Consider the following 16,675-nt stretch of genomic DNA (forward strand, 5'->3'; position numbering starts at 1 on the left):
AAAAGTTATGCAAAATTAAAAAATACTCACATTTTTCTTTCTTTCTAGGAGCTCTACATTTAAACTGTTGTATCTATGTGATTTGGATCTCTAAGATCTGAAATTTGGCCCGGTAATATCCCTCTGTGTCTTCTTTCCAATGCCATAAATCAGACCAAATTTGGATTTTTCAAGATAATGTTATGCCCAATCTCCCACGATGGCTTGATGATAGACTTGTTCGATAGAGAGAACTTGTACGGAGTGCCACGTGTCAATGTTTCAACCTTCATCCCTCTAAACGATAAAAAAGATACTACAGTCCATGCAACTTTGGCCACCTTTTACATAATTTAAATTTGTGTCACGTAGAGGAAGTTATGATGATTTTCCCATGGTCACCTGTTTGAGATGAAATTCTGGAGCATGCAAACACCCTAGATTATTTGAACCATATCTCTGAAAATATAGTGAACCAAGGTCTGAAATTTTTATAGGAAGTTCATTAGGATTTCATCTCCTTGTGGTAAAATTTCCATCTTTTGAAACTTCGTAGAAAAATTTTATAGCAAAAATTCCAAGATGACATGTTTGCAACAGCGAAACCCTAGAATCCCAAGCTTTGATAGCAAATGTTATGCAACTAGCTCACAAAATAGAAAAAATGATAGATCAACGACTTAAAAATTATCCTCTTCAAGGGGGAAACCTCCTTTAAATTACATAATTTAAAAATTCTTGAATGATATAAATGGCAATACCTCCTTCGTATATATAGGACTCTAAGGGGTCACAACATAATCAGAGCCTACATAACAATAATAATGTAAGGGCACAAAAATAAAAATAGTGGGATTCTATGGGGCACAATGATAACAATATGGGGGCTACATGGGCACAACAATAACAATAAGGGGGATACACTAGTATTATAGGGACCTAACAGTTTGTAGTGGTACTTTTAACTATAGAAGTTGAATATTTGGCAACCACTCATGCAAGCAAGGAAGGAATTTGGTTATAGAGATTATGTTCACATATAGGGTTGGTATAACAAGCTATAAGGATTATTGTGATCCAAAGTGAACTTTTCATGGAAAAGAACCCTTCTTATAATTTGAGGACAAATCTTATAGATATCTAATGTCACTTTGTGAGGGATATGGTTGAAGACAAAAACATATTACTCATAAAATGGGACACTTTAAATAATGAGTTTGTGAGCATTGAGAAGTTTTCTTGATGTAGAGAAAGAATGGTTGTTACTTCCCTAGATAAGTGATTGTGTACTCCTATGGCTCCATGTGTGTAAAGAAAACAACAAGTGGGAGAATGTTGGGTATGTGTTATATTATTTGCACTACTAGCCCGACGTGCAATACATTAAGTTGGGTGTACTAAGGGGATCACAGGGGGGTGGTAGGGGAGTGGTGTGCATCCCTACATGGGGTTTGGGGAAGCACCCTGGAAAAGAAAGGTGGTTTTTGCATCCATTTTTGGCAAAGGGCTTTTCAGGTGCATGTTGGTTTTGCCCATGGTTTTCTAGATCCAGTTTAAGGAGCTATGATTATATTCTAATCATGGGCTAATGGGTTGGAGTTTTATGAATGATACAACATGTAATAATGTTTTCAACATTGTATTGGAATATAATGAAAAAATAATTTGGTTTTCTTGGTTTTGGGTTCTAGGAAAAAAATCTTTGTGTTTATTTTATGTGATTGTCAATGTGTATATATATATATATATTAAATAGTAAGACACTTTGGTTTATCATATATAAATAATAATAATTTATATATTTCTAAAAACATTTTCTTTTAGAAATCAAATTTTGATTAACAAATTAATAAAATTTTGAATCTTGTTTACTTGGTACCTTGTGGATTTTGTAGAGGAAACCTTTTGAATGGACTAAATTTATCCCAATTCTCCCCAAAAACATTTTTTATGGGACGATAAGTGCTTTATTAAGCTTTTATGCATTAGTATATTTTGTCTAATTCGATGAAAACTTATTTAATTATTTAAAATTGAGGTTTTAATTTAAAAAAAATTATTGAAATTCCAATTAATTAGTATAATTTAAATAATAATTTTAATTTTATTCCTGGATGGGGTGCCTATATCACGAAGGGTGGGGGGCAAGGGGGAAGGGTGTTTCAATTGCCCCACTAGTCCATGTGGCTAGGGGACATGGAAACACAACCCCATAACCATGTTTTAATTACTCTTAAAACATCAATGCTCTGCCTCATGTGAACTGGTTGTTGATCGCTTGAACTCATGCTTGATTATGCCAACAACATTGAATTTTGGTTTCCTTTCCAGGTATGTCAAGCCCTGGCTTGTGTGACGTTTATTTGCATCCTTGTGTCTCTCATGCCTCTCCCACTAGTGTTGTTACTCCCATTTAAGTGTCTAGTTCTCAGTTCTTTTTGCCTGTAGCCTCCTCCATGCACTTTGGTAATACACTTCACAAGTAGTGGTCGACCCACTTATGTGAGCCTTAGGTAGGCCCCTTTCTTTTGCTCTTGATACTCACTCATCATTCCATAATTACCAGGTCTAATCCCCCCATATGGAGACTCAGGGGTGCCTTTCAATTTGTTCTTCGACACTTTGATCTAATGTTGTTGATTCCTTCTCCAAGTCAAATTGTTGTGCATGCAATGAATTTTGATTATGCCCCCTGTGCATGACTGTGGAAAATCCTCCTAAGCATTGGACCTCCTCAATGGGAGCATTCTTCATCTCTAGTTTTCATTCCTTCAACTACTTGGTTTCCATTCATGCCTTTTTTCATACTACTAGTTTTCCTCTAGCCATCCTCTCTACTAGACACTCCTTTTGCATCTCTCATCTAGCTCTTTGGGCATTGAGTTTATTCTTCGGTATATCTCTTATAGACTCATGCATTCTCCAATTAATCTCTTTGGTCGACCTTGGACTTTCCCTGATTCCTTCTTCTGAGCCAACTCTTCCTCTTTGTGGTTAGTTGTATAATCACATCCCCATGGAACATTGCTTTCATCTAAGCTCTTACCGTATGTCGCCTTTCCCTCCTCACATGGTTCCTCTCACTTGGTTAATTGCTTATTCCCCTCTCCCCCTAACATCTTAGTCTTGTCTCTTTGTCGTGGCCTTCATCTTGCCTCATCAGTGTGCACATGTTTGTTAAGGAGTGTCTTATCATCAACAAAAGACTTCTTAGGGCCACTCTCGTACCCACCATTGCCCAGAGGAAACAAATGTCAAGTTTAAGGATCTTACCCTAGTCCCCATCTAGCAAGAGATAGGCCACATGGAACGCAAGAGGGCCTCTACGCAACAACAACTTTCAAACACTGATGTTCTTGCCAAACTGGTTTACTGGGTGCCAAAAGTTGGGCATATGCAAGACTGCTTCAACTAGTACATGTACACTATCAACATATACTCGTGGGACTTGGACTAATGCTTGGATTGCATTGAGTATCACTTTAGTATCCCTCCTCTCACTTGCAACAACCCAACAACAATAAAGACCCAACCATCTACTTTGATTAAGTCATCTCCCTAATTATTTTAAATTTTGATCTTACATTTTTTCTTGATAACTTATCCGAGCTGTTTTTCCATCCACATCTCATCCTTTTAGTATTTTTGCATATTTTGATAGGAGTTGTCTTTAGTGCGACTTTTTGGACTTCCCGATGTAGGAATTCGGTGGCAAAATTTGAGGTGAAATCTTGATTTGTGTTATTTAAACTAGTTTTTTGACTATATATATCGATTCAACACCTTGAAAACCCCCTAGGGCACTTCGATTGTGCAAGGGTCACCTATCAAACTTGTGATTGCAATAAATTCCTTCCAGATTTTAGAGAAATTAGATCGGAAAAACCCACCCAAAAAAGTTTCCAAAAAATTACACTAAAAACAACTTATTTTGATATCCTATACTTCTTTGTGAAAAGTACACTAAATACACTTTAACAATAGAATGAAAAACCTACTTAAAATATTCAACATATATATTCTCATTTAAAATTTAAAACATAAAATGTTTTAATTAAAAAATATCATTAATAATATTAAAATTAAAATTTCTGTTTATTTAATTTTAAATAAACTTAAATTTAATTTTAAAAAGTTCAATGAAGATATGATAACCATGCGATAATCCTTATCCTACGCTATCCACAAAATTTCTACGAAGGATATTCAGAGTAAGATTAAGGCGATTGATATTTTCGTCCGAGATGACCTTTAGATATATCTGGTAAAGAAGAATTGAATGTCACGAAATTGTAGTATGCGGAATATGCCAACTATTCTCCCCTTGTGAATAAACATTTGATACCGTGTAAGTATTAATTGTTTAATTATTTTCAGCTTTTTCTTAATTATTAAAAAAATTCGTAATTGTAATGGTTTTTTTAAATCAATGAATGATCTACAAAATTAAAATTTTAATTTTTAAATATTTAAATTTTAACACTCTTTAACAAACATTTTTAAATTTATTTTAAAATTTTGAAAAACTACTTAAAATTACACCAATTTTACTTACTTACACGCAGGTACTTTATAATTTTAACTGAAAACAAGCTTTAAATAACTAAAAATTTACTAATAGCTACTGGTCAAGCAGCTGATAGATTCCTCTATCTAACTAACATAAATATGAATATGAATATAAATATATATAAATTTAGACAGTGAAAGGATGATCACTTGCTGCAGAGATTCCATTCCAAAAATGTTCACACCTCATTTGTTCCTACAATTGCTCCACTACTTCCATCCCTGCGCAGTTTGTGGCATCCATAGGCATAATGTAGACTTTTAACTGTGGTTGCTTGGCTATAAAATATGGAAGCATCTCAATAATAAAATAGCACACGGCTTTCTGATTTCAGGATACCGCATAAAGACAGGTGATAGACTACATCATAAGAAAAATAAAACATTAAAATAGAAAAGTTTATTGGAGAATAAAATAGACCATTAACGATTTTTATTTTCTTCATATTCAAAACTACACATTGCATGACTTGGGGATTTTCACTTAGCAAACAGAATACCAGGCAGTTACAAACAGTCTGCTCCCTCGCTCAAGGATAATTCTTTTTCTGCCACGCTGGAGGTCATGGCAGATACAAGAAGACCCTGAAGACCTACATGTATAACCATCAACATTGACTACATCAAGAGCAACCAGCTAGCACCCGGTGATTAGCAATTAACATTTTCATGGTTTCTTTGTTAAGCTCCATTAATTTTTTTAACAACTGCTGCCTACAATTATGGAAGTAAACAGCAGTGTTTCCTTAATTTCTGGAAACCAATTGCATTAATTTCCTTAAATTAAAGAAATCAACTGCAGTTAATAAATTTATTGTTGGGAGCTACTGAAGTGGTCCATTACTCCATCTGGAGTTCTCTACCTTGATCTGTGGAACACCTGACACATAGCCATCAGAAGCTTGATGGAAGCTTGGCTATAAATTTATCTGTTTGGTCCCCAAGCTTGTATCTCAATTCCCTTCAGTTTTTACACCATCTAGCTGAGAGAACAGAGCTTGGAAGTGGATTGTGGAAGCGTAATAGAAAGGTTTTGACTGCAGCAAGAGCATTATCAATCGCTGGAGGTAATTTATTTTTACTGAGCATTAAACCTTCATTCCAGTTTTATTCTTTAAGTTTTTATTCCGCATATAGAATCGCTGTTAAAAGCTTAATTGGTATCAGAACAAAGTTTTTTATCTCTGCCTTGGTGTGTTCTGTTTACCAAAATTATGTTGTTATGATAACGGAAATCACAGTCCATGCCCCGAGAAATTTGTTTTCTCGCCCCTCGAAAATTTGAATTTAGTTGCAGTTAGCCGAATAGAGAATTATGATCGGCGGTAGTTCCACACGTCAATTTTGGGATTATATGTATTATTGTTCGATTCGGCGTTATCAGCTTGTTTCGGTCCGTTCATTTCAAATGTTGAAATCTGCAAGAATAATGTTGACATGTGCTATCACGTAGAGCATTATGACAAATTTGGAAGTAAAATCAACTCTGGCTTAAATCACACGGTGAGCTTGTTTCACCATGATTTCTTTCCAAGGCGCATCTCTCCCATAGAACCCATCCTATATGCTGGGTAGGAAATTGGCTTTCTATGGATCGTTCCATATGCTATCTACCTCTGAAAATACCATACAGGGTTCGATATCACACGCTGGAAACGGTTTCAAGTGGGGCTTGTTGTAATTGCCAAGATGACTCCATTTACCATAGCTTTATTTCCTTTAATTGCGTGATCTAACACTACACTGGGAGTGAAGATTTCAATCTATAAATTTATGACTTATTCATTTTTAACCAGAATATAAAAATAAAAAATTAAAACTTGGACATGAGCTTGTGGACTAATGGCAAAGAGGGGATTATTTCTTGACATACGTTACACGAGTGCATATTTTATTAATTATGCATGACTAGATTCTAAAGTATTCTGCACTCAACAAAACGCAGCTTATTATCTGTACCATGTGGCCTATTTTAGAATGGTTTTATTTGGCATTGCACAGACATTGAAATAATCAAACCTCAAGTAATTCAGGGTTTTAGTTGACAAGCTACATAAAGTCTAGAGCTCATTAATAGAGGGCGAATCCATATAATTTTGTTGTAGATTGAATTTGCAAGCTATTATTCAGGAGATGTATTTTTACTGGTTATGGAATCCTCGATTGAGTTTGCAAGCTGAAGAGAAGACTGGACCTGAGCTTTTTGAGAGAAAATTTCATGACTTTATTTGTGTTACAATCTATTACCTGTTATTCTATATAAGAAAATGCATTTATATGTTGTGCAAAATGTGGTCTATGATAATAATGGCCACTAGGTCATATATTTGTGGAAATTTTATAAGAAGTTTTTTTTTTTTTTTGAGTTTGATTAGTGCGGTAATTGTTTCCGTTTTCCATATATATATATATTTGTTTGTTTTATAAACTTAAGGACGGAGCCTGAAGTCAAGCCAGCTAGCCTTCGAACTGCATTTGCTATGCAAGTGCAAAGTAGATCAATGCTGCTTCAGTCAATCTCCGGGTTTTGTTTATAAATTGAACAATCAATTTGCAGTCATTTACGGTAATGCTGACTGCTTTAACTTTAATTTTGATTTTGTGAAGAATTATTACTGTTGTTTACCGTAATGCTGACATTTATGGCAGTTTTTTGCAAGAAACAGTTATATGGAGTTTATTTAAAATGTCATTTTGACTTACTCCTTTCAGTAAACATTATTTTTACTCTGGTTAAGTTTTGTTTATGCAATTTATGTAAAAAATAATGTCTAGTGATCCATATAATTTTAATTAATTAGAGAATAGCCACAGCATCTTTAATTAAATAAAATTATATATTTTGATTGGTTAGATCACATAAAGATTATTTAGACATTAAATTGTAATTAATTAGACTAAATATAATAAATTTTATCCCACAGGAATTTTTATTATATTTATGTAATTAATTAGGATAAAATTTCATAACCTACCCACAGGAGTTATGAATTAATAGTTTTATCATAAAGTTCAAAACAATGAATAATTGAATCTGCTTGAATTAAAAATTTAGCCCACAGGCAATTTTTATGTCATTAGATTCAATTTTGAGCATGATTTACATTGGTAAAACATGAAATTTTATTAAGCCTCAATTTTAACATAAGCATGTGATTTTTAATTTTGATGCAGTTGTACAACCTGCAAATTTCTCTGAAATTTGTTGTGACATTCCCGAACTTAAGGGAGATAACTATAAGATTTGGAAGGAGAGGATTCTCCTTCATTTGGGGTGGATGGACATAGATTATGCTATTAGGAAAGATGAACCACCGGCACTCACTAATACCAGCACTGCAGCGGACATCACGCTTTATGAACGATGGGAGTGATCCAATCGTCTAAGCATGATGTTCATTAAGACTAAAATTTCAGCTGGTATTCGTGGTTCCGTTGATCAGCATGAAAAGGTCCGAGACTTGTTGAAGGCCATTGATGATCAATTCGTCACTTCAGACAAGGCACTAGCAAGCACCCTAATCATGAAGTTCTCATCCCTAAGGTTCACCAGTGTGAAAGGTGTGCGCGAGCACATCATGCATATGAGGGACAATGTCGCTCAATTGAAGAAACTCGAGGTTGATATATCGGAGTCCTTCCTAGTGCACTACATCCTGAACACCCTTCTGCACCAATATGGACCTTTCAAAATCTCATACAACACACATAAGGATAAATGGTCAATTAATGAACTCATGACCATGTGTGTTCAAGAGGAAGAGAGACTGGTGATGGAACTGGGAGAGAGTGCAATGCTGGCAACGCGTGGAAAGGGCAAATCTCAAGCCAATCGGAAAGGGAAAGGTAAAGTACCTCCCCAAGCCGATATCAAGAAGGATTCCAAGTGTTTCTTCTGTAAAAAGAAGGGACACATGAAGAAGGAATGCGCCAAATTTCAGAAATGGCTTGCGGACAAAGGTAATTTAATCTCATTTGTTTGTTATGAATCTAATATGGCTAACGTTAATATTAACACATGGTGGATTGATTCTGGATCAACAATTCACATTTCGAATTCCTTGCAGGGTTTGCAAAACCTAAGGAAGCCAGTGGGAAGTGAGCAAAGCATCTTATCAGGAAACAAGATGGGCTCGCATGTGGAAGCTATAGGAACATGTTATTTAACTTTAAGTAGTGGCTTTGTTTTAGAATTAGAAAAGACCTTTTATGTTCCAAGTTTTTCTAGAAATTTGATTTCAGTTTCAAGGCTTGTACCTTTTGGATATTCCTTAAACTTTTCAGAAAAATCTTTCAGTCTATTCTATAAATCTAATTATGTTGGGAATGGTATTTTGTCTAATGGTCTTTACTGCATTAATTTACAAAACAATGTCACTTATGATTCAATGCATGTTCACACTGGCACTAAAAGATGTGTTATTAATGAAGATTCCTCTAAATTATGGCACCGGAGACTAGTTCATATCTCCATAGAAAGAATTAAAAGATTGGTAAATGAAGGGGTACTTAATACTCTAGATTTTACTGATTTTGAGACTTGTGTGGACTGCATAAAGGGAAAGCAGATCAACAAGTCAAAGAAAGGTGCCAATAGGAGTTCGGACATATTAGAAATCATACATACTGATATATGTAGTCCAGACATGGACTCACATGGTCAAAGATACTTCATCTCCTTTATAGATGATTACTCACGATATATGTATCTCTACATGCTTCATAAAAAAGCGAAGCATTAGATGCCCTTAAGATCTTTAAGGCTGAAGTAGAGAAACAATGCGGCAAGCAAACTAAGATCGTGAGATCAAATAGAGGTGGAGAATATTATGATAGATACACAGAAGATGGACAAGCACCTGGGCCATTTGCTAAATTTCTTCAAGAGCATGGGATTGTTGCCCAATACACCATGCCTGGTTCACCCGACCAGAATGGTGTAGCAGAAAGAAGAAATCAAACATTATTGGACATGGTGCGGAGTATGCTTAGCAGCTCCAATCTTCCTAAATCCTTGTGGACTGAAGCACTTAAGACGACAGTGTATATATTAAACCGAGTTCCAACCAAGGCGGTTCCTAAAACGCCATTTGAATTATGGAAAGGTTGGAAACCAAGTTTGCAACATATGCGCGTTTGGGGATACCCGTCTGAAGTGAGAATTTATAATCCACAAGAGAAGAAGCTGGACCCAAGGACCATTAGTGGGTATTTCATTGGATATGCTGAAAGGTCTAAAGGTTACAGATTTTATTGTTCATCTCACAGCACTAGGATTGTGGAATCAAGAAATGCAAAGTTTCTTGAAAATGACTTGATCAGTGGGAGCGATCAAACCAGAAACATAGTTTCTGAGAATGATCATTCAGAATCTCAACCTTCCACTTCAAGTGATAGATTGGTTATTTTTCATAGCAGCCCTCAAGTACAAACTGGTGTTGAACAACCAATTGTTGAAGTTCCACAAGCTGCTGACGATATTCCAGTAGATCAAGGAGTTCAAGAGTTGCCAAGAACTTTTAAACAACAAGTTGAACCACATACTTCTCGGGAAGATGATGGTACAACATTAAGAAGATCTACTAGACCAAAGAGATCAACAATTCCTAATGATTATGTTGTGTATCTACAAGAATCTAACTACAACATTGGAGCCGAAAATGATCCCGAGTCATTTTCACAAGCCATGAGTTGCAAAGAATCAGAACTATGGTACAATGCCATGAAGGAAGAGATAAATTCCATAAAGAGTAACAAAGTCTGGGATCTTGTTGAGTTGCCTAATGGTGCAAAAGCCATTGGATGTAAATGGGTCTTTAAGACAAAGAAAGACTCATTGGGCAACACTGAGAGATACAAGGCAAGACTTGTTGCTAAGGGATTCACTCAGAAAGAAGGAATCGACTACACGGAGACTTTTTCTCCTGTATCTAAGAAAGATTCCTTGCGCATTATTATGGCATTAGTAGCCCATTTTGACTTGGAGTTGCAACAAATGGATGTGAAAACGGCTTTTCTTAATGGAGATCTAGAGGAGGAGGTTTATATGAAACAACCTGAAGGATTCCCCTCTAGTGATGGTGAGCAATTGGTTTGCAAGCTCAAGAAGTCATTATATGGTTTAAAACAAGCATCCCGCCAATGGTATTTGAAATTCCATAATGTAATTTCTTCTTTTGGTTTTGTAGAAAACATTATAGATTAATGTATATACCTGAAAGTTAGTGGGAGTAAAATTTGTTTTCTTGTTTTATATGTGGATGACATTTTGCTAGCAACCAATGATAAGGGTTTGCTACATGAGGTGAAACAATTCCTCTCTAAAAATTTTGATATGAAGGATATGGGTGAGGCATCTTATGTCATTGGCATTAAGATCCATAGAGACATATTTCGAGGCACCTTGGGTCTGTCACAGGAAACCTATATTAATAAAATTTTAGAGAGATTTCGGATGAAGGATTGTTCACCAAGTGTAGCTCCCATTGTGAAGGGTGATAGGTTCAATTTGAACCAATGCCCGAAGAAAGACCTTGAAAGGGAACAAATGAAGAACATTCCATATGCTTCTGCTGTCGGAAGCATAATGTATGCTCAAGTCTGCACAAGACCTGACATTGCATTTGTTGTGGGAATGTTGGGACGATATCAGAGTGATCCAGGTTTAGACGACTGGAGAGCTGCAAAGAAAGTAATGAGGTACCTTCAAGGAACCAAAGACTACATGCTTATGTATAGACGGACGGACAACTTGGAAGTAATTGGCTACTCAAATTCTGACTTTGCTGGATGTGTTGATTCACGCAAATCAACATCAGGTTACATTTTTATGATGGCCGGTGGAGCTGTATCATGGAGGAGTGCCAAGCAGACCTTGATTTCCACTTCCACTATGGAAGTCGAGTTCGTCTCCTGTTTTGAGGCTACTTTACATGGTGTATGGCTTAAGAGTTTCATTTCTGGGCTTAGAATTATGGATTCTATCTCTAAGCCATTGAGAATATATTGTGATAATTCAGCTGCTGTTTTTATGGCTAAAAACAACAAAAGTGGGAGTCGAAATAAACACATCGACATTAAGTATTTAGCTAGAAGGGAACGTGTTAAAGAAAAGAAAGTGGTCATTGAGCACGTTAGCACTGAGTTGATGATCGCTGATCCTTTGACTAAGGGCATGCCACCATTTAAATTCAAGGATCATGTAATGAATATGAGACTTGGTTCCATTATGTAGTTTCTCATTGTATGGACAATGTTATTTTAATGAAGTTCTTAATTATTGTGATGTTTTTTCTCATATTTATGTGCACTTTAAGTTGATTTGAGAAAATTCATTTAAGAAGGACCAAGAATAAACATAAGGTTTATTCATTAAGAAATTGTTGCCACATAAATTATAATAAGAATAAGTACATAGTAATACATGGAAGATAATACTCGTCATTAGAGGACTTATCGCCATGATTCATGTATCTATTACTTAATACAGATTATCAATGGGTTTTAAGTTGAGATATTAAGTTTGGAAGTATGGACCAAGTGGGAGAATGTTAAGCTCCATTAATTTTTTTAACAACTGCTACCTACAATTATGGAAGTAAACTGCAGTCTTTCCTTAATTTCTGGAAACCAACTGCAGTAATTTTCTTAAATTAAGGAAATCAACTACAGTTAATAAATTTATTGTTGGGAGCTATTGAAGTGGTCCATTACTCCATCTGGAGTTCTCTACCTTGATCTGTGGAACACCTGACACAGCCATCAGAAGCTTGATGGAAGCTTGGCTATAAATTTATCTGTTTGGTCCCCAAGCTTGTATCTCAATTCCCATCAGTTTTTACACCATCTAGCTGAGAGAACAGAGCTTGGAAGTGCCTTCAGACTTTCTATATTCTTTTCTTTTTGCTTGGATTGAAGCTGGAGCGCAAGTGGACTGTGGAAGCGTAATATAAAGGTTTTGACTGCAGCAAGAGCATTATCAATGGCTGGAGGTAATTTATTTTTACTGGGCATTAAACCTTCATTCCAGTTTTACGATTCTTTAAGTTTTTATTCCGCATATAGAATCGCTGTTAAAAGCTTACATTCCTAAGATATCTTGCTTGCTCTTTATTTTTTATGGCTATGCATCAATCATGTAATTGCTCCAATTGACTTTGATGGGCCGATGGTAAGTAAACTGATATTTCACTCATCTCAAATGTGTCAATGATTAAATTAGCGCAACCCTCCACATCAAGATACTTGAGCTTCTTTAAATTCTTGAAGTTATTTGGAAGCCTCTCCAAATTATGGCACCCTGAGAGATCGATGTGTTGGAGGGTACTTAAATTACCGAAGGACTCCGGCAGCCTTTCCAAATCGTGGCAATTTGAGAGATTAATATTTAGCAGGTTCATCAGATTACCAAAAGTAGTCGGCAGCTCCTCCAAATTGTGGCACCCCTACAGATCAATGTGTTGGAGGTATCTCAATTCACCAAAGGAATCGGGCAGCCTCTGCAGATCGTGGCAACCTGAGAGATTGATATGTCAGAGGTTGCTCAAATCACCAAAGGAATATGGTAGCCTCTCCAAATTATGACAGCCCTGTAGATCGATGTGTTGGACGCGCCATAAACGACCAATGGAATCTGGCAGCCTCACCAAATCGTGGCAATCCGAGAGATTGATGTGTAGTAGTCTTGGTAAGTCTTCAAAAGAATCCGGCAGTCTCTCCAGATTGCGGCAGAATGAGAGATCGATGTGTTGGAGGTTCCACAAACCGTCAAAGGCGTCTTGCAGTGACTTCATTTTTGAACACTCTGTTAACACCAAGTCTTTTAACAATCGCAAATGACAAAACCCCTATGGCAATTTTGTCAGATTAACCTGTCCTCCAGATGAAAACTTGCCAATGGCAATGCGTTCGAGGCGCTCCAGTTGCCCTATGGACTCTGGAATGTTGGAGAGCGAAGCATCAATCTCTAACTCCCGTAAACGCAAAGGTGCCTGAAAAATGTTCAAGAGTTGTTTCAATTATAAATACATCTTATACTCGGTCCCCTCTATAAAACCCTTTCGTATCCTTCTGTCACCGTGTGGTGCCATATTAAATTCATCATGGTAAACACAAAAACGTTAAAAAAAATGGATTGTTGTTTACTTGCGAAACGTCTTCCCACAATGTTCTTAACTCACTCCCGGAAACTTGTAGAATCCTTAGATTCCTCACGGGGATCCATGAAGGCAGGGAAGGCTCGGGACACTTGTTCCACCGCAACCATATCAGACTTGGGACATGCTCCTCCGGGATTCTCAAAATGCGTTCCAAAATAGCATCTTCAGTATCAAGAAGTTCCAAGGTCCTCATATCAATACCTCCATCAAGAAGTTCCAAGATCCTCTTTTCACCCTCATCATTGTCTTCATCATTGTCTTCACCCAGTACCATCCTAATGCCCCGCACAGCTGTTACCGCTTTGTTTCCTAGAATTGCTCCATGTTCATTCTTGAAAAAAGATAGCTATTACATTTATGTTTGGAAAATGATAAAAAAAAAATTACAGAATTGAACATTGATCACCGTTCATTCTTGAAAATTGATGCTTATCACTCTTCAATTTTGAAAAGTTCAGAAAAATTACAAAAAAGAACGTTCATTTTTATGGAATAATCTGTAAGATTCATGATTGAGAACTTACAGATAATTGCTCCAAGATATCCTTAATATGCTTAGAATGCAAAAGACGATGAGGCGACGAAGTAGCAGCAACAGCTCTTCTGAAATCCCTAAGGTGATCATGCATTTCTATATTATTTTCTTAGTCCACTCCCAAAAAGCATCTGTCCTGTAGAGTACGAAACCCCGAAAGACCATGCCACCCAGATACCTCCCATATTCTTATGGCAGTATCCCTTTTTTGTCCTATGAAAAAACATGAACTGTCTAGGAATATCTGTTGTTCCTCCCTGTTGAGGATCTGATAACTAATTTGAAGTTTTTCTTGTGCCTCACCCGGAAGTACTTGTTGAAGTCTATCCAATAGGTATTTCCAAATAGATTGGTCATCTTTATCATTGAGGAGTGCTCCAAACACTCTTAGAAATAAAGGCAACCCTTCACAGACTTCTAAAAAGTTATCTACCAAAGATTCAAATCCTGGACGTGGATGGGGCTGGTTGAAGGCAAAGGCGCAGAAAAGCTCTCGGGAGTATTGATGATTAAGTCTAGTTAAATGATAAATTGATGCATTCTCAACTCCTGAGCTTGTGATCACCCCTTCATCTCAAGATGTAATCAGTACTAAGCTATCTGAGAGGAGATGAGTTCGAACAGGCAAAAGAGCATCAATCTGATCCAGGTGATCTACATCATCTAAAACCATTAAAACACGACAAGATGAGAGATTGTTTTTAAGCGCCTCTTTACCTTCACCAATACTGTTCATCTGCGCATCCGTTCCAGTCAATTTTTTAAGAAGTTGCCTTTGCAAAGAATTTAAAAAGCCTAGCCTTGCTTTTTCTCTCACATTAGATAAAAAACAACATTTACTGTAAATTACTCTCTTCTGATCGAAAATTTCTTTTGCTAGGGTTGTCTTTCCTACTCCGCCGACGCCAAAAATCCCCACAACTTGAGGCTTTGCACAAAGTACATTATTTTTGAATTCTTCCAGTTTTTCATGCAAACCTACTATATATTTTGTTGCAGTACTCCATCCCTCTATCTTTGCCCTCTTCAACACTACTTGAACAACCTGGTCTAACAACGCGCCCTAGTCGCTGGTTATTTCGAAGAAAATAATACAACTAGTGAGAAACAAACGTCTAGGCATGTCAATCCAAAAATAATAAAGTAATGTAATCCCCAAAGAGAAGGTTGAGCTCTCACCCATTGAACGCTTCCAGTTCGAAACCGTTGATATCTGAAACCCGAGAAAGTGCATTTTTCCAGAGTAGAATTGCGTTGTAATCGTAACGCGGTTGACCGGTCTCTCGAGTTTTGGTGTTTGGAATCGATTTGCATTCATAAATTCTCTTGCTTTCGAGGTTTTTTAGGGATCCAGAATAGCTTCCTGTGCGTTGTTTCCCCTCTGTCCACCTAAGTTCACTGGGATGTACACCGTAAAACACTGGAATGATTCGAGCCCCAGACTCCAACATGAGCACCAGCCCGTCCAGGCAATATTGTGAATCGGCATATGTGGGTGAAAAAATTGCAATCTGGACGGACACGGTTATGATAGCGCCTTTTGTTTGAAAGGAAACTCTTCTCCTTCTTGCAGTTCTTGGTAGTCGAGAAAAACTCGCAGTCCAGAGGAAATGAGCCGGTTGTACAGATGACTGGCGAAGGTCATCTTGGTTGCCTCTCTACTGTTGATAAACACGTCGTACCTGATGTAATTGTTGTTGGAATGAGCAGAAGTGGAAGCAGCCATTGCCAAATGAAAAATAGAAACAGAAATGGGAGGAGGGCTATTGGAAATTTCTGGTAATTTCAAACACAAAAGAACAGAGAAAATGCTCTGTTTCTGCCACAGGATCTTTTGCATAGGGAAGCAAATAAAATTTCTGAGCTAAGCAGAGTTTCTCAACAAAATAAACTTGTATTAATTCATAAACTGCTACAATTTTCTTCCTCTCTCTCAGAGGGATTCACCAAAAACTTTACCAAAAACAAAATTATTCTGCCTCTTTTACAAATAATTTTACAGTGCTGTGTAAAATCTTCATTCACTGCTATGTGAGAAGTTTTTACATTTACTGTTGTAAAATAAAATTTTCTTACATGGGTTTATTGCTGATATAACAATTTTTACATATGCTGTGGTAATACCCCAAAAAAAAAATCATTATGCGCTCCCTGCATATTTCAAAATCTCCAGCACACAATCCATTACAAAAAAAAATTATCACGCTACTGCGTATTTCAAAATGTCTTCATTGAAAAATTAATCCCCACTCTGGTTTCGGAACCCTCGCTCTGGTTTCGCACTGCTGTGCTCTCCTTATTTTTATTTGCTGCTACAAAAACTCTCCTTCATCCCCATGTGCAATACAATACAAAGTCAACACTACACAAAACTATATCGCATACGATACATATGCAATAAAAAATGAATAACTTACCCATACCTCCGTAAACA

The 16,675-nt window shown here is 36.6% G+C and overlaps 1 protein-coding gene and 1 pseudogene across 1 annotated transcript; both read right to left on the reverse strand.

Moving 5' to 3' along the window:
• Window positions 1–12,651: 12,651 nt before the first annotated feature.
• LOC149211880 (uncharacterized) lies at window positions 12,652–14,335 on the reverse strand (annotated as a pseudogene).
• Window positions 14,336–15,416: 1,081 nt separating this feature from the next.
• Window positions 15,417–15,967, reverse strand: LOC149211881 (toll/interleukin-1 receptor-like protein). Its single transcript, XM_089388500.1, has 2 exons — window positions 15,836–15,967; window positions 15,417–15,752 (listed from the first exon to the last, which is right to left on the reverse strand). The coding sequence occupies exons 1-2, from the start codon at window positions 15,965–15,967 to the stop codon at window positions 15,417–15,419; spliced, it is 468 nt and encodes a 155-aa protein (XP_089244626.1).
• Window positions 15,968–16,675: the final 708 nt, after the last annotated feature.

Source organism: Pinus tabuliformis, chromosome 1_1 (genome assembly GCF_031772625.1).
Source record: "Pinus tabuliformis cultivar Carrire ecotype Pingquan chromosome 1_1, CPIR1, whole genome shotgun sequence".
Taxonomy (NCBI): Eukaryota; Viridiplantae; Streptophyta; class Pinopsida; order Pinales; family Pinaceae; genus Pinus; species Pinus tabuliformis.